Source organism: Setaria viridis, chromosome 9 (assembly GCF_005286985.2).
Source record: "Setaria viridis chromosome 9, Setaria_viridis_v4.0, whole genome shotgun sequence".
In the NCBI taxonomy this organism is placed as follows: domain Eukaryota; kingdom Viridiplantae; phylum Streptophyta; class Magnoliopsida; order Poales; family Poaceae; genus Setaria; species Setaria viridis.
In genome coordinates, this window is record NC_048271.2 from 52,965,469 (window position 1) to 52,984,443 (window position 18,975).

At 46.2% G+C, this 18,975-nt stretch overlaps 4 protein-coding genes across 4 annotated transcripts; 1 reads left to right on the forward strand and 3 right to left on the reverse strand.

Annotated features, from left to right (window-relative positions):
- Nucleotides 1-92: 92 nt before the first annotated feature.
- Nucleotides 93-1,492, reverse strand: LOC140221344 (small ribosomal subunit protein eS28). Its single transcript, XM_072290859.1, has 2 exons — nucleotides 1,349-1,492; nucleotides 93-570 (listed from the first exon to the last, which is right to left on the reverse strand). Exon 2 carries the CDS (start codon nucleotides 567-569, stop codon nucleotides 372-374), a length of 198 nt encoding a protein of 65 aa, XP_072146960.1. The 5' UTR covers nucleotide 570; nucleotides 1,349-1,492; the 3' UTR covers nucleotides 93-371.
- Nucleotides 1,493-1,874: 382 nt separating this feature from the next.
- On the reverse strand, nucleotides 1,875-3,449 carry LOC117839078 (non-specific lipid transfer protein GPI-anchored 14). The gene is made up of 3 exons (XM_034719323.2): nucleotides 2,941-3,449; nucleotides 2,644-2,724; nucleotides 1,875-2,295 (listed from the first exon to the last, which is right to left on the reverse strand). Exons 1-3 carry the CDS (start codon nucleotides 3,278-3,280, stop codon nucleotides 2,132-2,134), a joined length of 585 nt encoding a protein of 194 aa, XP_034575214.1. The 5' UTR covers nucleotides 3,281-3,449; the 3' UTR covers nucleotides 1,875-2,131.
- A 2,146-nt stretch (nucleotides 3,450-5,595) lies between these two features.
- Nucleotides 5,596-12,408, reverse strand: LOC117838081 (carbon catabolite repressor protein 4 homolog 1). The gene is made up of 13 exons (XM_034717957.2): nucleotides 12,218-12,408; nucleotides 11,729-12,037; nucleotides 10,214-10,982; nucleotides 9,575-9,661; nucleotides 9,414-9,497; nucleotides 9,252-9,338; nucleotides 9,066-9,152; nucleotides 7,446-7,499; nucleotides 7,243-7,334; nucleotides 7,031-7,145; nucleotides 6,791-6,941; nucleotides 6,508-6,659; nucleotides 5,596-6,137 (listed from the first exon to the last, which is right to left on the reverse strand). Exons 2-12 carry the CDS (start codon nucleotides 11,917-11,919, stop codon nucleotides 6,514-6,516), a joined length of 1,863 nt encoding a protein of 620 aa, XP_034573848.1. The 5' UTR covers nucleotides 11,920-12,037; nucleotides 12,218-12,408; the 3' UTR covers nucleotides 5,596-6,137; nucleotides 6,508-6,513.
- Nucleotides 12,409-15,526: 3,118 nt separating this feature from the next.
- Nucleotides 15,527-18,262, forward strand: LOC117839692 (glycerol-3-phosphate acyltransferase RAM2). The gene is made up of 2 exons (XM_034720086.1): nucleotides 15,527-16,221; nucleotides 17,211-18,262. The coding sequence occupies exons 1-2, from the start codon at nucleotides 15,580-15,582 to the stop codon at nucleotides 18,075-18,077; spliced, it is 1,509 nt and encodes a 502-aa protein (XP_034575977.1). The 5' UTR covers nucleotides 15,527-15,579; the 3' UTR covers nucleotides 18,078-18,262.
- The last annotated feature ends 713 nt before the right edge of the window (nucleotides 18,263-18,975 follow it).

The following is an 18,975-nucleotide window of genomic DNA, read 5'->3' on the forward strand; positions in this document are numbered from 1 at the left end:
ATCCAACTCACATAAGAGAGATCACCAGAATAGCGACACTTGGTGAAGCACTGAACAGCTTCGTTATTCATGCATCGACAGGCACACGACCAGACACCTCAACGACTATTATATTCAACCAGGTAGAATAAAACCTCAGATTCAGCTAGTATTCAATTCATGCATCGATTGAGCTAATATAGCGAAGGATGACCATGGCAGATGTCTCAGGATCTCAGCACAACAAGTGCACTTTGAACCTGGATCAAAAAACAAAACTGCAATCTTATCACCAGGCTTACTAATCATAAGGGTCACACAAAGTTTGACAAACACAGCACGAATTCGATGACACCCAACTCCATACAAGAACCACCATGGCACCAACTGCCTCAGCGCAGCCTCCTGGCCTCCCTCTCAGACTCGAGCAGGGTGAGGATGTCACCCTCACGAACGGGGCCCTTGACGTTCCTCATGATGAGACGGTTCTGGTCATCCAAGAACTTCACTCTAACCTGGGTCACCTGACCCCTGGAGCCAGTCCTGCCCATCACCTTCACCACAACAGCAAGCTTCACCTGGGTGTCCATGCTGCATTGATGGAGGCAAATGTCAATTATCAAGAAGCATGGTAGTAGTAAATAGAAACTGTCTAACAATTTAGAAACAGAATAAGATACAAAATATGGATACAACACCCGCTATTTGTTTTCCAGATAATTGTACTACAGCACGGAAGATTTGTTGCAAAATGCTTGATCTAGAACAATTCAGTATCTTCACTAGAACAGGCATTAACTTGGTACGAACTACAGGCAGGGGCAGCAAAGAAGTTCCTAGATCCCAACCATATATTTGGTTTGCTAGATGATCATGCACAGCCAAGCATCAATGTAATGATTTACACTGTGTTAAGAAAGAAAAATCCATGTCTAATTCCACAACTAACTATTTGCATTCGTTATTATTGTAGCATCGACATGCAGGCAAATAAAGTTAGCAGAAATATTTCTTCACGAACTAGACCTACTCTGCAAATCAGCTTCATCCGCAGACCATATCAAAACATAGGATACAATTATGCAAACGTTTTACAGATCACATCAATTAGCAAGAACTCGACGAGGCCCTACCAAATTTCCAGGTTATACAGCATCCACCATATAAATCGCGATATCCTATGCTAGTATGCTAATCTAGCAAATACTAACCGTTGAACAAGAGCAAGCACGAAATACCCAGGGATTCAGAACGCTCACGCACGAATCAAGGCTCGCAAGCAGCAAATTAGTAACAAGTAAGCACACGATAGGGCATAAGATCTACGAATACTGCGTTTCACCAGGGAAGGAGAGGAGAAGACGCGCACCTCTCGTTCTCGCGAGAACGCGGAGGCCGACGAGCTCACGAGCACGCGAAGCGAAGGGCGGGGACGGCGGCGCGCAGGGAGCACTGGAGGAGGAAGGAAACCCTAGGCCTGCGCTGGCTGCTTATATAGTAGGAAGGGGGCCGTTGAGGACTTGGGACCACCGTGGACAGGATGCGCGGTGCGGAGGAGCGGGCTGCGTGTGGGCCTCGTCGAAAACCTAACCTGACGCAGTAGTAGTAATGGGCCGAGCATAGCTGCAGGCCGCTGACGAATCCGGCCCGCTACGGCCTAGGTCGCCCAAAAAGGCCGCATTTGGTAGAAGCACCGAATTTTAGGCAAAATTCAAGCTGCATCAGAATTCAGAAGCGACGCATTTGGCCCTAGAAGCCGGTGTTGCCAAGAAGCGCTCGCGTGAATTCGTACGTGCGTGCAACGCATTCTTGTCACGCATGCGTCGCTGTTCACAGCAGCGAGTCTTGTTTTGATCAAACGCTTCAAATGTCACAGCAAACATCCAAACAAATGCTTAGGATCCGAAACCAGAGGCACTGGCATAAATCCAGGCTAGCCAAACCCATTCGTTTAGCTTCTTTACACACTCCGTACGCTTAATACCAGTAGCATAACAGGGAAACAACGCAACACCAACGCGAAACAGATCGTCTGTCACGAACTACTACAACATAACACAAACAACACAGCACCAACGCGAAACAGATTGTCTGTCACGAACTACTACAACATAACACATCCCGGCGATTTCTCGTGGCACTTGACAGAGGTCTAGAATGAGCTTGGCGACAGCTCCGGCACGAGCAGGAGAAGGTAGCCCGCGAGCACCGCCGTGAGTGCAACGCCGGCGGTCGCCGCCGTGGAGACGCCGCCGCCGCCTCCGTTGGTCGACTGCAGCGCGTGCGAGTCGGTCGTCGCCGTCGAGTTGTCCTTGGCTGCCAAGAGAAACCAGTGATTGTCAGATACTCAGATCCAGCTAGGTGGAGATGTGTTTCCTACAGGCTACAGTTGAATTCGGTTTGACGAAATTGACTTATTTTTAATTCTGAATTTGACAAAGAAACAAAGAAAAAAAAGTAAAAACGCTTTGATTTGCAGGGAATTCTCACGTTCACGGCGACAAGGAAGAAAAAGCGATCACTGCGTGCAACATTCTCTACTGTCCATTGAGTTTAGTAGTCTTTTTTTTAGTGGTTCTGTACTGAAATGGTTTTTACAATGTGACATCTCTTTAGCAGCGGAGGCAATTTTGTTGTAGTGGACACTAGGACAGTCAGGCTCACCTGGGGCAGCAGAGGAGCCCTTGTCGCCGCCGGGGCTGAAGATGGCGGCGTCTTTCGATCCCGGAGGAATATGCAGGAGCTCTGCAAAAGAAAACACACGCAGATTCACTTCCAAGGTTTGCAGTTGCTTGCTGTTGAAAAACGAAAAAGAAAAAAAGAACAGTTGCATCTTTGCTACTGCCATGGAACCAGCTCTGCATTTCCATAAGCAGAACCTGGTGCAAGATCCAGCTGCATTTCCATGGCCAGCTAACCGCTTGCTAAATACAGAACACGGACGATGTCGATGGAGCTTACGGGCGCAGTGGGATGCGTTGGCGCGGGTGGCGCCGCATGCGGAGGGGAGGGCGAGGGCGAGGGTGGCGTTGATCTTGATGCCAAGGTTGGGGTCGTCCTTGTCCTTGACCAGCACGCACAGGCACTTGGGGCTCTTCCCCAGCACCTGCCGGAGCCCGCCGCAGCAGTCGGGCGGCGGCGCCCGCGCCTGCCCCTGCACGTACTGCAGGCACGGCGCCAGACCCACCAGCTGGTCCGCGCACTCCGTCCTGTCCGCGTTCATGTCGCCGCCCGCCACCGTCGCCGCCGCCGCCACCGCCACGACCAACGCCCACCACCGGACAGCCGCCATCGTCGTCATCTTGCTTGCCTCTCTCTCCCACTCTCCCTTCTCCCTCCCTTGGCTAGTTGGCTGTATCAGCGGCTTGAAGTTGAAGGCTTTGTAGGGACTTCGTCGGGTGTTGGATGGGAGTGAGTGAGTGAGTGAGGTGATGAGGGGTTGGTGAGGAGGGAGTTATAGCGGCCGAACGGACGAGGCAAACAGAGCAGGAGCAAAGGCGACGTGACGTGCCCGGGCGCCTAGCCCTCCTAGTCGTGTCGTGTGCCCGCGTGGACAGGCGGGTTCGCAGTGGCACACTGTTTGATGGCCGGGACCGGGAGGCCCAGCACCAGCACCAGCAGTCCTCTGCCGCCGCCGGTAAAACAAACAGCCGTGCAGTGTGGTAACTGCTCCGGCGAAACGGACGGTCAAAATGATAAGGGTAAGGGCCTGTTTGGCTCTATGTCCGTCACATCGAATATTTAATACTAATTAGAAATATTAAATATAGATTAATTATAAAACTAATTGCACAGATGGAGTGTAATTCGCGAGACGAATCTATTAATCTTAATTAGTTCATAATTTGACAATGTGGTGCTACAGTAACCATTTGTTAATGATGGATTAATTAGGCTTAATAGATTCATCTTGCGAATTAGCACAGGGTTCTGCAATTAGTTTTATAATAGCCTAATTAGTCCATGATTTGACAATGTAATGCTACAGTAACCATTTGCTAATGATAGATTGATTAGGTTTGATAGATTCGTCTTGCGAATTAGCACATGGTTATGCAATTAGTTTTATAATTACCTTATGTTTAGTTCTCCTAATTAGCATCCGAACATCCGATCTGACAATGTTAAAGTTTAACACCTCATATCCAAATACCCCCTAAGTGTGTTTATCCTTGGCTAATATTTAGTCTGAGTCACCTCCGATGTTTGATGCTAATTAGAAATATTAAATATAAACTAATGATAAAAATAATTGCATAAACGAGAGCTAATTCGCTAGACGAATCCATTAAACCTAATTAGTCCATGATTAGCACATGTGATGCTACAGTAAACATGAACTAATCATGAATTAATTAGGCTTAATAAATTCATCTCGCGAATTAGCTCTAATTTATGCAATTAATTTTTATTATTAGTATATATTTAATACGCATCAAACATCTGACGTGACACGAGCTAATCCATCCACTGAACCCAGTGTTGACCCGAGTGACGTGAAGTTGCACAGAAGAAACGCTCATGTCTGTGATCAGAAATGGCCAAATGGGCACGTCGATGGCGCTGCCAAAAATGCGATCGATGCTACAAGAATCCACTGGGATCCGCTGCCAACTCTCTCGGCGATCGCCCGTTGGTGGTGGGGCGCAAAGCAAAGACAGCCGGCCACTTGATCAGTCAGTGATGATGATCAGTTGATCACTGGCGGATGGGTGCAGTGCAACCCGGCAACACACGACATGATACAAATGCAGCAACAGTAGCCCGGTTCTGATCCTTGGCATGATGACTAGGAGGATGGGAGCACCACTAGACTCTGCAGCGCCCAATAACTTCTGCATTCATCCTCCCCTGGGGTGAAAGCCTGAAAAACTCCATGTGGCATGTGGACTAGCTGACATCCGGACTGACAGCAGCAAAGACGAGGAGCTATTGTACTGTTACCATTGCCATTGCCAACTTTTTCTTCCTCACATTTATGATTTATATCTTGCTTCAGTGACGCACCACGCACTAGAAACTCCAAAAGAAAAGAAGCAGGAGGACAAACGCACGAACGAAAAGAATACGCTCCAGAATTCTGGTTGATACTGAAATTTACATTGCCAAAACAGGAAGAAAAAAAAAACATCCATAGACCCAGAGGAAGCAAGCAGTAAAACGGAATGAGGTTATCAACAGGCACTGTGTCAAAAGTGAGTGATGGAGGCAAGCCAACTAATTCGGCTTTAACTTTTCTGTACGAGGGACAGCAGCAGCAGCAGCTGCTGCAGTGAACTATCGGCAGCATCTTAAACAGGCTACTGTAGGGTAGGGATTGCCGTGAAGCTGCTGCCAGCACAAGTGAAATCAAGACTTGCCGCTTGCTTGGGCCGTCTCCACCCATTTTTACACATACATTTACCGACATGCCAGCCTGAATTACTGGTCTTTCGACCCCACCAGTAATGTCAACATTGGGGTTTTTATTAAAAAAACTGGGAAAATTTCATCTCTGCCAACCACTTTGCAACATGTCATTGTTCTCACTTACCTTGTGGGTCAAAACAGATTGCATGACAAGTTCAAGATAGATAGAGATGGCTGATGCTCAAGAAAAAGTAAAACATCCCAAAAGACATCAAATTTCACAGTTTTCATTCAATATAGCCTCCCCAGTGTGAAGCTCAAAATTCTTACAACAGCCTCACCAGGTGCTGTTCCATGTCCTCCATGATAACCCCAACAGCGCTGTTTTTTCGACTAAGCATCTTCAAATAACAACTACGTCTACAAAACAAGCGCTAACCCCCCATACAACAGAATTTACATGTCACAAGAAAAGGAGGCATACACAATGGAAGGGATCATTTCCAGTTTGTAAGAACTAAATTCCAAGGTAAGAAACAAAAATGTGGACATTGGACTCACTGAAGGTGAGGGGTGAGAAAGTGAGGCTGGAAAACTAAAAATGACATCCAAATCTATTAAATTATTTCTCTTTGCAAAGATATATCATCTATAGGAAGTCGCTTTCCAACTTGAGCCACTAGAAAACATCAGGGCAAAATGTAAAAGGGTGAGGAAAATCACAAGCCTCTTTCCCTTAGGCTTTCTCATTCTTGACTTCCACGAAGGCATTCTTCTGATTGTTGAGAATCCCTCCCCTACAGCTCCTCCTGGCGAACATGAATGAATAGGATATTAAAGATGGTTGGTATGACTTGCAACAAAGCTAATAGCGGAACAAGGATTTTACTCCTAATGGTAAAAGGGGGCAACGTGAGCACATCAACCGTAAAAATTGTAGACTGAAAAGTATAAATAGCATACAGGAAAAGAATTATCATGCAGGATCAAGACATGCCCACATATACTAAAACAATTTGTAGCAGCTCATGCATTCAACTGAGCTCCACAACCAGCATACCACTTGCAAGAATATAGGGGATGTACCATCCTATTATTTACAAGATAGGATTTTTTTTAACCCAAAGAAAAAAAATAAGGCAAAACAAGATCAAAGGCAATACTAGCAGCAGGCAGTACCTAAAATTATCGTCTAACTCTCGGCTTGCACCGGAATTCTGCTAGGAGTGCGATATGATCCGATGACCATTCAGGGGAAGGAAGAGCTGTGTCTTTTCTCAAGCTATCCTCGTCCAACAGTTCCAGTAACGACTCCACTGTCAATGAATCAGCTGAAATAGTAGAGCACATTGTAAAAGACAAAGTTAACAACATCTACTTATCCAGATCAATAGATATAGCCAAAGTTAAAGGAACACAGCATAGCAAGCTCTTGAACCAGTTCAAGGATTTAGGTACTGACCTGTGTAAAATATGTAATCGATGGTACCAGTGAAATCCCTCGTGCAATTTGTGAACAATGGCTCATTTGTCGTGGGGTCCATCCTCCTTCGCTGGTGATCCAAATCATAACCAACACTAGCCATCCTCGCAAAAGATGAGTATGCACTGACCTATGAACAAGTAAATCTTCTGTTCAGAGCCACGGCCAGGAAAAAAGAAAAGAAACCAACTGGGAAGAGGCGTGATAGCCTAAATGTACCAGAGGAAGCTGGTGTGTCAGTTTGCTTGGTGGGCGCAAAATTCCAAGAGGATCTACCCCCAGATCTGGATGCAATTGATCAACTTTGCCCATAGCAAGAAGCCCATGTGATGTACTACACGAAGAACATGATTGTTTACCACAAAGTATTCACATTGAAAGACAACAATTATAACACAAACAAAAAGAAGTGCTGCTAACATCTAACAAACCTTCCAGGGATTGAATTAAAATCTCCACAGACCAACATAGGAATATCCGCACTGACAGCTATTTTCTCCAATCCTTTCAGTAGGGTGTGTATCTACAAGAATTTCTCGAGACATGAGATTCATTTGTTTAAGAAAAGCTAAAATGATGTTAAAATATAGGGGGGGGGCGGGGGGGGGGGGGGGGGGGGGGGGGGGGGTTGAACCTGCCATAGCTTCACATCTTTCAGGTCATGATGGATATTTATATGTGTATTCGCCTGCTTAGCATAACCAAACAATTCAAGAAACAAGTGAGATCCACAGGGCATAAAAACATGTTATTATCATCTCTGGTCTAAAATAAATGCCAACGTATGATGGACAGAGACGAACTTTCAAAACACGTGAAAAAATGATATGAACAGATCATCATCCTTCTCCATTACTATAATGTTATAAAATCTCGATAGCATACACTCAGAATAAATAATGTTCAAATAAGTGCACTGGTACCTAAATGACAAGTAAACAGGAACGAAAATGGTACAAGAGAGAAGAGGCCCACGCATGGAAACAAGATCAAGTCATATGTTTAAAAGCACAAAGAAACTTGTCAAACGGACAACCAAGTAACCGGCATAATCTAGCCAAAACAGTACTGTTTACTACCCTTGAACTGGAGAAAGAGTCATACAGAGACTCGCACAAACCCACATAGACACGCACACACATACGCAGCTCTCCTGCGTGTTCAAGAAAAAAAAAACTACCCTAGAACTGAATACTGTTCTCCAATTTGTCACTGAAACTTTGCATTTCTCTATCTACCACTGTCTGGTAAGGAATTTGGTTTCCTTGTCATTCTTCTCAGGCCAAACATGGTTGACCACTTTACAGATGTAATGGTAATAGCAAAGAGGACTAGTTTACCTGTCTGTCTTCCAATACTACTCACTCCCATAACTATCATCATCTTTCCTACGTCTAGCAGGATTTCCAGGACCACCATGCCTCTTCTCTTCAATGAAAAAAAAATCCCACAATCTATTCTCTGATCTTTCACTGAGAGTTTGGATTTCTCTATCTTTCAAATGTTCTGTAAGGACCTCGTTTTCATGTCACTTTCATCAGGTCCAACATGGTTGACCACCATCAAAACTTGACAGCAACAAATTTACCAGTCTACCAATATCCTCTTTACTACCCTAACTATTACCATTTTCCCAATTCTAGCAGATCAGGTAGTTTAAGTAAAGGATGAAAAACTAACAATGGCCAATGAACATTGACCTAACACTAACAGAGGTGGCACCCTAAATCCATAATGAACTAGTGATAAGAAAGAGAAGTGCCAAAAATTATCTGGCAGAAGAGAGCATCGTTCTCCTTGATTGGAAAAGGAAAGCTTTTGCACCTAGTAAACATTCTGCCAACTACTCAAAACACAACAGACAAATTACAACAAAATATAAAGAATCTAGAACTAAAGATTTTCAGAAAAACAAGTTGTATCTAATAACACTCAGCTTACCCATGGGTCACTGTGAACAGAGATAACATGCATATAGCCCTCTCAAATAACGAGTACACCAAAACTACTTTAAATAAAAATAGACACTGTTGATTGCTCCAGTGTGCTATTTGTTTTCCTAACCATGAGAGAATATCATGGTGATCTAATGTTCATTAAAAGGACATGAAAAGCTTGCATGAAATGACAACCTTCATCTAGACTCAAATGTTTCAGGGATAACTAATCAGCCTAATGGAAGAAATTTGATCGTCTTCAAAAGCAGCATAGATGCTATTAACAATGCTAACCCCAATAATAAGGAAGCACTTACAACACAAAGAAGCTGTCTTTTACTAGGATTTTCAGTCCCATTGTTACCAAATTTAGCTTCTAAAACAGCAATTAACGCAATATTATCCTGCATGGCAGAAAAATTATTAGCAGAATACTTAGAGATAAGGTAATGACTAACCATGAAGTATGTAAAGTATATTCATAGTTTTCAAATTGGTTGTACCTTAACCAAACGAGTTAGAGCCAACTTCTTTTGGGCAGCAGGAATAATAGCATCAGTTAAAGACTGCGCAGCCTTATTAAACTCAACCTGCAAAGAACGAAGTCCAGAAAGTATTAGAATGCTGATAATCCCAAGGACCACAAAAATACTAAAGGCACACACCTCATATTTTTTGACATGAGAAAATCTGTCCCTTCGGAAAAAAGTAGCACAACCATCAATTGCTTGAGGACTTCCTGCGTACACCTGTTAGAGCAACAGTTATGAAATTAAGCATGATATCATACTGTGGTTTTACTGCAAACAAAAAGAACCAGACAAACCTCCGTTGTCCTTTTTTTATAAAGTGCTTGATATCCATGTTTATCAAGCTCTGGTGCAAAAAATTCTTCAAAGTGATTATTTTGTACCTGGAAATAGTAACATATAGATCACCTTCCGAAACATAGGAATGTAATGTTTTTATTTTATGTTAATTGCTATGAAAATGCTCTCTCTATTCTCTCTGAAACATCGATCATATGACAAGTAACAATTGTCGGTGTCATTTATATGGGTTGGGAATTCAAAGGAGGATGTAGCACAATCAAGTAGCAAAGACCAAAGAATTTAAAGCAAGTTCAGAAGGCAGACAGAGATGTTGTGATAATACTTCTCATTCAAAAGAAAGATGCTGAAATAATATCCTACCACACGCCAAATTATTGTTCTAAGTTCTAACCTCTGCAATTTTTAGTTACTCAGAAATAACATAAGAGTAACTGACAGTATCATGAAGCAATGGAGCAATTTTTAAGGAGCTAGAAACTCTGAAGTCATTTATCACAAATTGGCAGGAACAAAACAACATCAATTGGTTGTTAAGATCATCATGCTAAATATAATAGTTGCAATTTACTAAAAATTAAAGAAGTAGTTCAGATCATTCAACTTCAAATATGAAAAATAAAAAACACATATACCTCCTGAAGACAGATAATATCAGCATGGTAACCAATAATTTCACGCAGTAAATTTTGTCTTCTGTAAGCCCATGAAAGTGCCCAAGTTGGACAATAGCTGTATGTATCACTTGTTGCGTATGTATCAGCGAGAATATTGTAGGACAGCACAGTAAATGTCCCAAACGAAGTGGTTCGGTTATCTAAATCAAAATGCCCCATTGCATCAGCAGCATTCACAGGGATCAAGCGACGTGGAGTGGGGGTTGGTGCTGGGATCACACGGGATGTCATGACCGAAGTAGGAGCTCGCACAGTCCCCCTTGTTTCCAAATCCACAACTACACATTCAAATCTTAATACATGCCCAATATCATCAGCAGTTGCTGTATATGTTCGTGAGCGTCCCACTTCGAACCAAGTTTCACCGGAACTCTTTTCAGTGCCTGTTGGATACACAGGTGTAGGTCCACTATTAACACCTGAACTCTGCGAAAGATTTGGTGTTGAACCAGACAACGCAGCACTAATAATCCCTGAACTCGAACTGCCACTGCCAAATTTGCCAAATAACTCCTCCTCTTCTGTTCCATTTTCATTTAAAGCACTAATAGCACGTTCGTGCAGAACCCTGTGGTGTTGCCAGGCATCAGAGAAGCACTTAGCAGAACAATGGTAGCTCTTAGCAACAGGAATTTTTGATTTCAGACACCCTATACACTGAAGCGTTGCTTGTTCTGTTGGGTGTAAGCTGCAGACAGCGGCTCTTCGATCACTTTGTATGCGGTACCTTCAAGGTAGGAAAATCAATATTCAGCCATTCATGGGTATTGTCTAAAAAGTTCAAAACTGTGTTAGTGGAGACTAAGCAAGAAACTATGGGTCCCGTGAATGAAAGATTATTGTAAGCCGTGCACTGTATGGAGACTCCACACTATAACAGGAGTTGATTCATAGAGAAATGTTCAGCCGGTACATCAATTTCTAAACAATGTTCAAGCATCCTATAAATACCAGACTGTTGAAAGCACCATAATAAGAACATAGCAACAGCAAAATGAACCTTAAGCATCCACCAGTCAATATGCACTACTGCAAACGACTATACCATACTCATAGATGAAGTTGGAATCAGTAAGTAGGCTATACTGGTAAATGAAACATGCAGAATTTCAAACTCATCAAATTACTAATGATTTTGCAGATATGATATTTATCTAACAAGAGCCATAATGAGTTTTCGAACTAGTTATGTATCTATGAGCACAGAGTAAAATCACACAACCAAAAAGAAAAGATCATTTTGAACAATCTGAATCTTAAATTTTTCATATTTCATATACCTAACCAGAATGTAAGATGTGCTAAAAATTGCTAATAATTCATTCATTCTGGACACAGTCAAGTATTGGAATGGTGAAACCATTAAATCAATCAGCTTGCATTCAATTAGCCGCTCCGATGAACAAACTGTGCTAGGTTTACTATAAATTACCCTGCAACTGAAGAGATAGAGGTTCAAGGCGGGCTGCTTACCACTTGTAGCGCATGAAGTACCCATCAACGGGAGAGGCCTCAGACACGTCGTCGGTCAAGATGCCGCCGTCGGGGCGCCGCACGAGCACGTACGGCGTGATCTCACATCCAACGATCGGGATCTCCGACGGGAGGTGCACACGCAGCACGGTCAGCATCCTTCCCCCAGGGGCGGGCTTCACCTGGGTCATGGGGGTTCAGCTGAACCCCCAAATTCTCGAAAAATCAACTCCGCCCGCACCTCGATTAGGTACGGGAACTGCTACGATGCCAACAAGAATCGATCTTGCGCGCCGAAGAAGACGAACCCTATCGAACCAAAAAATGGATGGATTGGATTGCGTTAGCAGGGTAACACCACGCGGCACACAAAATCGACGACTAACCGAATCTGAATGGAGAGGAACAGGGATTTGGGTTTGATTGAGAACACAACCAAATCCTCCGTCACATCGGAGGAACCCATCCGAGCAAACAAGGATTACTAACCAACACGAGAAGGAACCAGTCGTCGTCTAGATGGCGATGGATCTCCGGCTCCGCTAGACCGATAGAGGAGCAGCGGGCGGAGGAGCCCGCGGAGGGGGGAAGGGGCCAGCGGCGGCGGGGCTGTGCTCGGCGGCGAGGCTTTGGTGGGTTAAAGCCCTGCTGCGTCCATTTGGAACACTTGAGGGGAGTGTGGGACCAAGGACCAAGTCTGATTGCAGCAACACGTTAAATTCACACAATCATATTTCACACTCATATTATTCAAAAAAACATTATTTTACACTCATGAATCATGATACATAAAATGGCACACGTTCCTTTTATAATAGCGTGTTCCTAATAAATTTATTAAACACGCTATCAAATCAAATGTGCCTCATAAATATATTCAGCAGTCATTCTCTCTCGGTGTAATCCACCACCTCAACTCACATTTCTTACTGGATAAATAACAAATCGTGATAGATCTTACCATGAATCATCTGAGGTGTAGCTCATGTTGTGACAGTATAAACATTTCTAAGGAGAATCATGACAATATAAAACTTAAAAAGACTCAAAAGATTATGTTGGATTGTGACAATTACCTTCAGATTAAACTATATAAGGACATTACTTTTTCTCTCTCCCTCTCTCTATATATATAATAGCCACCAATACTTGAATGTTTGTGCTACGGACGTGATATTATGTTGGAACTGCAGCAATGTCGCAAGAAGCGCTCACTACTTTTATGGACACCTGACATATCCCAACGTATCGAAGTTTTACATAATGTAATAGATACTCAAAGGACACACCAACAAGAAGAAAAAGATTCAACCATAATATTATAGATACTCAAAGGACACACTCATAAATCTTAAAATATTTTAGCACCTTCATAAATACTCAAAAAGGTTATTCCAATACACATACACAGGTTTTCGTATTACAGGTATCTTCTCTCCTCTATCTATTTATCGATACTTCAATACCTTCAATTGACTAGAGTTATTCGGAATGTTCGATAGACTCGTGCATATGGAATCTGCTTCTAATTTTTATGTAATTATATTGAACTTATCACCATTTCTCTCTTTTAACTCCTCATCTTATTATTTTTCTACCTATCCTTGTTTATTCCTCCCTTTCTTACTGTTTTACTTCTCAATGGAGCCCCAACGCATAGGGGAGGGGAACATGAGCCCCCCCCCCCCAAACCGTCCAACACACATCTCAACTCCCGCATTGGAACTGCTCAAACCACAAACCTCAGTAATATTTTTTTCTAAAGTAAGACTTCTAAAATTACCTCTTACCTCCACATCCCGGTTGGGTCTGCACCTTGCCTAGACTCATAATATTTTGGTCTCTAATATATTTTTCTTAATCATGCATTATTGTGTTATCATTTCAGATGCATCTCTATATCATTTTCTTTTTCAAGCAAGTAGGGCGGTTCATTATAAGAAGTAATATACACGTGAGTTTGTCTACAAAACTAGATGAAAACACGCTGAAACTTTGCTAGGAAACAACGGAAGTTTATCATTTTGTTTTATCGTCCAATTAAAAGAAAATGGAAGAATAAGAAAAGTGACCACGAACGAAATGGCTCAGGTACGCTTTCTAGGCCGAATGTACGCAGCCTGATACAGTCATACAGAGATAGCCCAATGGGCACGCTAGCCCTTTCCAGCTGAGCGATCGCCGATTGGCCGCGGCGTGAGCCGTGCCACTAATGAGAAAGCCGACCGCGACCAAGTGGCGATCGCTCCTCGACGGCGGGCACCTCCTGCCGTGCCACTAAGAGCAACCACAGTGTGCCTTCACAACTATGCTTGAAATTCCTCTCTCTTCACCGGGCATCGGTTTGCATTGGACGCTGCAGCAGCCGATGCTTGAATCAAAAAACCTGGCATCGGATTCGATCGGATACTTGGATTGGTGCAATCGGGGCAGCACATGCCATCAACTCCATGAGATCGACGCGCAACCTCCCCTAATCGATGAAAGCGCTCGCGCGGGCGAGCGTATGATCATTGCGGCCTTTGCTTCGTTCTCAGAGTTTGGACCCGTCGTTCCTGCCCGGGCACACGCGTCGCTCACACTCAGGTATATTTTGCTTTCAGGGTGATGAGACGATCGGTCAGGATGATAGCCTAGCCTACTTGCCCCAACACTGACCGCCCGGGCGAATCATCATCGCATTTGCTGGTGCCCGGGGATTATTGTCATTTCGATGGCTCTTGTTTTAATTTGGACCTGCAGAGTGCAGGACCAGGCTACGGCTACAGGTCGCCGGGCAGTTCGCTTCTGCAATCCTGATGCACTTATAGATGGTTTCATGCATGCCCTCGAGGTCTGATGCTTGTTACTGTCTTCTTCAGGGAACACGTGCTAGAGAGGCGCAGTGCCATAGAGAGGGACATTGTGGTTGGATTCATCTGTTGTGGAATGCATGGGGCTGCTACTGCGCTAGTGGTGTTGCAGTTTGAAGTTTGAACAAATAAAAGGAGCGGCGGCCGGCATGGTTGTTGGTTTATGGGTGGTGAAAAGCTGAACCAACAAATGCACTCGTGGAAGCAACTAACCTTTAATTTCTAGAGCTCTTTGGACTTGACAAGACCGTAAAAGAGGCCAAAACCATGGGCGCCTACATGAAAACCCAACAAAGTCCAGACGACCAGCAGCACATACCACTGCATCTGCATGCAAGAGTAGCTAGCTAGATACTGATGATGAAGCGTCTGCAGTTGAGTTATCTTCTTTGTGCTAGTCCAAACACACGACTCAGAACGCACGGGCCAACCACCCGGAGCTATTCGATCGTCCTGCCTCACGATCGAGCTAGTCTCGCGCCATGAATTCGCTCCGTGCACGCGTCAGGGAATTTGCTTGGCCTTGCCATTCTGCTCACAGCACCACGCCTCACTCGGATTCGCAATCCGGCCGATGCACGAAAGCGATCATGGCATACTTGACTACTTGAGCACGTACGTACACTCGCTTATTCTATTTCCAGAAATGGAAGGTCCCGGATCGAATCGTACGAGCCCAATACAAAAAAAAAGTTTCAAAAAACGTGATGAGTAGTAGTAGTACGACCACTGTTTCACCATGGCCGGAGATGGAGGTTTGCAGCTAGCTCCACGATGATGTGGATCCTCCAAATCCTTTCCGCCCTTTTACCGCTCACCAACCAACCGTTATGCTGTCGCCCGCCCTCCCCGCGCGCCGCGCAGCCCACATCATCACGTACTCACGTCGCGCGCCGCTATAAAACACCCCCAGCGCAACAAACTCGTTCGCAGCCACGGCCAAGAGCCCAAGACACGACGCCGCGCGCGAGGCAGCTGAGCTATACCACAGCGCGATCGATGGCGTCGGGCGTCGGGGAGCCGCCGTTCCCGGCGGTGGACAAGTGCGACGCGTCGCGCCTCGGGACGGAGTCCACGGTCGCGGCGGACCTCGACGGCACACTGCTCCGTTCCCGGAGCGCGTTCCCGTACTACGCGCTCGTCGCCTACGAGACGGGCGGCGCGCCGCGCCTTGCGCTGCTGCTGCTTCTGGCGCCGCTGGCGGCGGCGCTGTCCCGCCTGGCGTCGTCGCCCGCCGCGGGGGTGCGGGTGCTGGTGTTCGCGGCCACGGCGGGGGCGCGCGTGGCCGACGTCGAGTCCACGGCGCGCGCCGTGCTGCCCAGGTTCTACGCCGCCGACGTGCACCCGGCCGCGTGGCGCGTCTTCGCGGCGTGCGGCGGGGGCAGGCGGCTGGTGCTCACCGCCACGCCGCGGATCATGGCGGAACCGTTCCTGCGGGGCTGCCTCGGCGCGGACGCCGTCGCCGGCACGGAGCTCGCGACGTGGCGCGGGCGCGCCACTGGGTGGGTCGACGCGCGCCGGGGCGTGCTCGTCGGCGAGAGGAAGGCTCAGGCGCTCAGGGAGATGGTCGGGCACGGTGAGATGCCGGACGTCGGGCTGGGCGATGGGAAGTCGGATTACGCCTTCATGCGCATCTGCAAGGTCACATCATACTAACTAACAAAATCTTGGCACGTATTTCAACGTTAACGAAGCAAACACTGTGCATACCTAGCGGGACGGCGTTTTGTCATCGTAAAAGAAAAACAGAAAAGGTAATGTATATACGTGTGTTAGGGGGTGCTTGATACTTGCTAAAGTTTAGCCCGAGTCACAACAGATATTTGAATGCTAATTAAAAGTATTAAATATAGGTTAATGATAAAAATAATTGCATAAATGAGAGCTAATTCACAAGATGAATCTATTAAGCCTAATTAATCCATAATTAGCACATTTTTACCGTAGCATCACATGTGCTAATCATGAACTAATTACATTTAATGGATTCATCTCGCGAAGTAATCCTCATTTATACAATTATTTTATTATTAGTCTAACATATTTCTAATTAGCATCAAAACATCCGATGTAACCCGGGCTAAACTTTAGCCAAGTATCCAAACACCTCGTCTCACCGGCAATCTATTTTGGCCACTGTCGGGTCGGATTGGCATCCTGCATATTCAACTCGATCATCCTCGCTCTAAAGTTTCTTCAATTCCGACCTGCTTCCCGTTGAGTTAGGGTTTGAGATTAGGGGTCACTGAAGACTTGAAGTTTAGCAAAACTAGATTAGGATTGCCAATGCTAGGGCGATAGGAGGAGCGGAGGCGGCAAGGAGACTAGATTAATTCTCTGCATGTTTTTCTTCTCACACAATTTGCTACTGTAACCTTTTAAGTGCATTTACTTGCTAAAAGGTGAAAACCTCGTCCTTTACAAAAGTGATGACTGCAAGCGTTTGACCTAACCAGTTCGAAAACCTTGTTGAGTCGTCACACACACATCCATTTAGCATGAATAAATAGATCGTAGTATCGTACAAGTCTGTACGTGTAAATGGATTAGTTTAGGTAAGCAGGTCATTACTGTACTTGGCAAACAACTTTACCTTCTTAAACACAGATGGCTTCTCTATAATCATGCAGGAGGCCTACCTCGTGCCGCGGACGCCGGTGGAGGCCGTGCGCGCTGACGAGCTGCCGAAGCGGATCGTCTTCCACGACGGCCGCCTCGTGCAGCGCCCGACCCCGCTCGTCGCGCTGCTCACCCTGCTGTGGCTCCCCGTCGGCCTCCTCCTCTCGCTCGTCCGCGTCGCCGCGGGGGCGCTCCTCCCGATGCGGTGGCTCCACGTCGCCTTCCACGCGCTGGGCGTACGCGTCGTCGTGCGAGGGTCTCCGCCGCCGCCGCCGCGCCACGGTGGCGGCGCGACGGGCGGCGTGCTCTTCGCCTGCTGCCACCGCACGCTCCTCGACGCGATCTTCCTCTCCGTCGCGCTCGGCCGGCCCGTGGCCGCCGTCACCTACTCCCTCTCCCGCCTCTCCGAGTTCCTGTCCCCGATCCGCACCGTGCGGCTCACCCGCGACCGCGCCGCCGACGCCGCCACCATCAGGACCGTGCTGTCCGAGGGCGACCTCGCCGTCTGCCCCGAGGGGACCACGTGCCGGGAGCCGTTCCTGCTGCGGTTCTCGGCGCTCTTCGCCGAGCTCACCGACGACATCGTGCCGGTGGCGTTGGAGTGCCGGATGAGCATGTTCCACGGCACGACGGCGAGGGGGTGGAAGGGGATGGACCCCTTCTACTTCTTCATGAACCCGAGGCCGGTGTACACGGTCACGTTCCTCGACAAGCTGCCGGCAGACCTCACCTGCGGCGGCGGTAAGTCCAGCCATGAGGTGGCCAACTACGTGCAGAAGGTCATAGCCTCCACGCTCTCGTACCAGTGCACCGGCTTCACCAGGAAGGACAAGTACAGGGAGCTAGCCGACAATGACGGCGTAGTCCGTGCCAGGTAAATAAACACCACCGAGAAGGAGCGCGTCCTTGCTTGGTAAAGACAGATCAGTTACCTGGTAGTTGTATATGTTGTACAAGTTTTAACTTCACATTGCGTAATAATTTCGTTTAAAAAAAAACATTGTGTAGTAATAATCTGGGCTGGTGACGCTGATATGCGATACAAATCGACTACTGGACACTACATCACGAGGTGCACCTACGAAAGGGAACAGAGTGGGTGTTAGGACTCCTTGCTCTTTGACCATCCGCCCCCAAAAAAAATTGAGGAAAAATCCTTTCCAAATTTGGAACGGTGCCGATCACCATCAGAACTTGGAGATGGACGTGCAACCTCCTTAATCAAAGCACTATACTCTCATCCCGTCTCATACGATTGCTTCTCAAAATTTCTTTGACCCATTTAAGACCGCCTTCGGTTGCTCGAGAATTTCCACCACCATTTCCACACCCTCTCTCTGTGTCTCAGCATACACATCACTCAAGAATCGCACGCTCAACGACACTGGCTTTGTAAGAAAATCAACAGGATGTCTCATAAAATGATATATATATTATCCTCGTAATGATGAAGAAAATTAAAGTGCATTGATCAGTTGGAGAAGGACAGGGTATGGGGAGATGATCTCACTGGATGCTACACCGCCACAGAAAGGGAAGTATTGGACCGAGGTGTTGCGGCCTGCATGACATCCATGGTCGTCCTCGTCCAAAATACTATCCCAAAACGCAGTGCCAACAGCTGAACCCTATTCGGAATGGCACCAATACTATGCATGTTCACAGACCTTGCTTGTAGTCATTCACAATGCATGGAAGCTATTCCATCGCAATCTTGGACGTGCCAAACTGACAGGCGTACTCGCATACGGCATACCGTTTCATGGCGTGCAACTA

Bases quoted from the DNA above. Each gene is read 5' to 3' on its own strand.
- LOC140221344 (XM_072290859.1), bottom strand. From the start codon at position 569: ATGGACACCCAGGTGAAGCTTGCTGTTGTGGTGAAGGTGATGGGCAGG.
- LOC117839078 (XM_034719323.2), bottom strand. From the start codon at position 3,280: ATGACGACGATGGCGGCTGTCCGGTGGTGGGCGTTGGTCGTGGCGGTG. The intron at 2,725-2,940 runs GTAAGCTCCATC...TTTCTTTTGCAG, and splicing joins CAACGCATCCCACTGCGCCC to AGCTCCTGCATATTCCTCCG. The intron at 2,296-2,643 runs GTGAGCCTGACT...TTCTCTTGGCAG, and splicing joins GGGCTCCTCTGCTGCCCCAG to CCAAGGACAACTCGACGGCG.
- LOC117838081 (XM_034717957.2), bottom strand. From the start codon at position 11,919: ATGACCCAGGTGAAGCCCGCCCCTGGGGGAAGGATGCTGACCGTGCTG. The intron at 10,983-11,728 runs GTAAGCAGCCCG...CCTACCTTGAAG, and splicing joins TACTTCATGCGCTACAAGTG to GTACCGCATACAAAGTGATC. The intron at 7,500-9,065 runs GTAAGTGCTTCC...TATGCTAAGCAG, and splicing joins AAAGACAGCTTCTTTGTGTT to GCGAATACACATATAAATAT.
- LOC117839692 (XM_034720086.1), top strand. From the start codon at position 15,580: ATGGCGTCGGGCGTCGGGGAGCCGCCGTTCCCGGCGGTGGACAAGTGC. The intron at 16,222-17,210 runs GTCACATCATAC...ATAATCATGCAG, and splicing joins CCTTCATGCGCATCTGCAAG to GAGGCCTACCTCGTGCCGCG.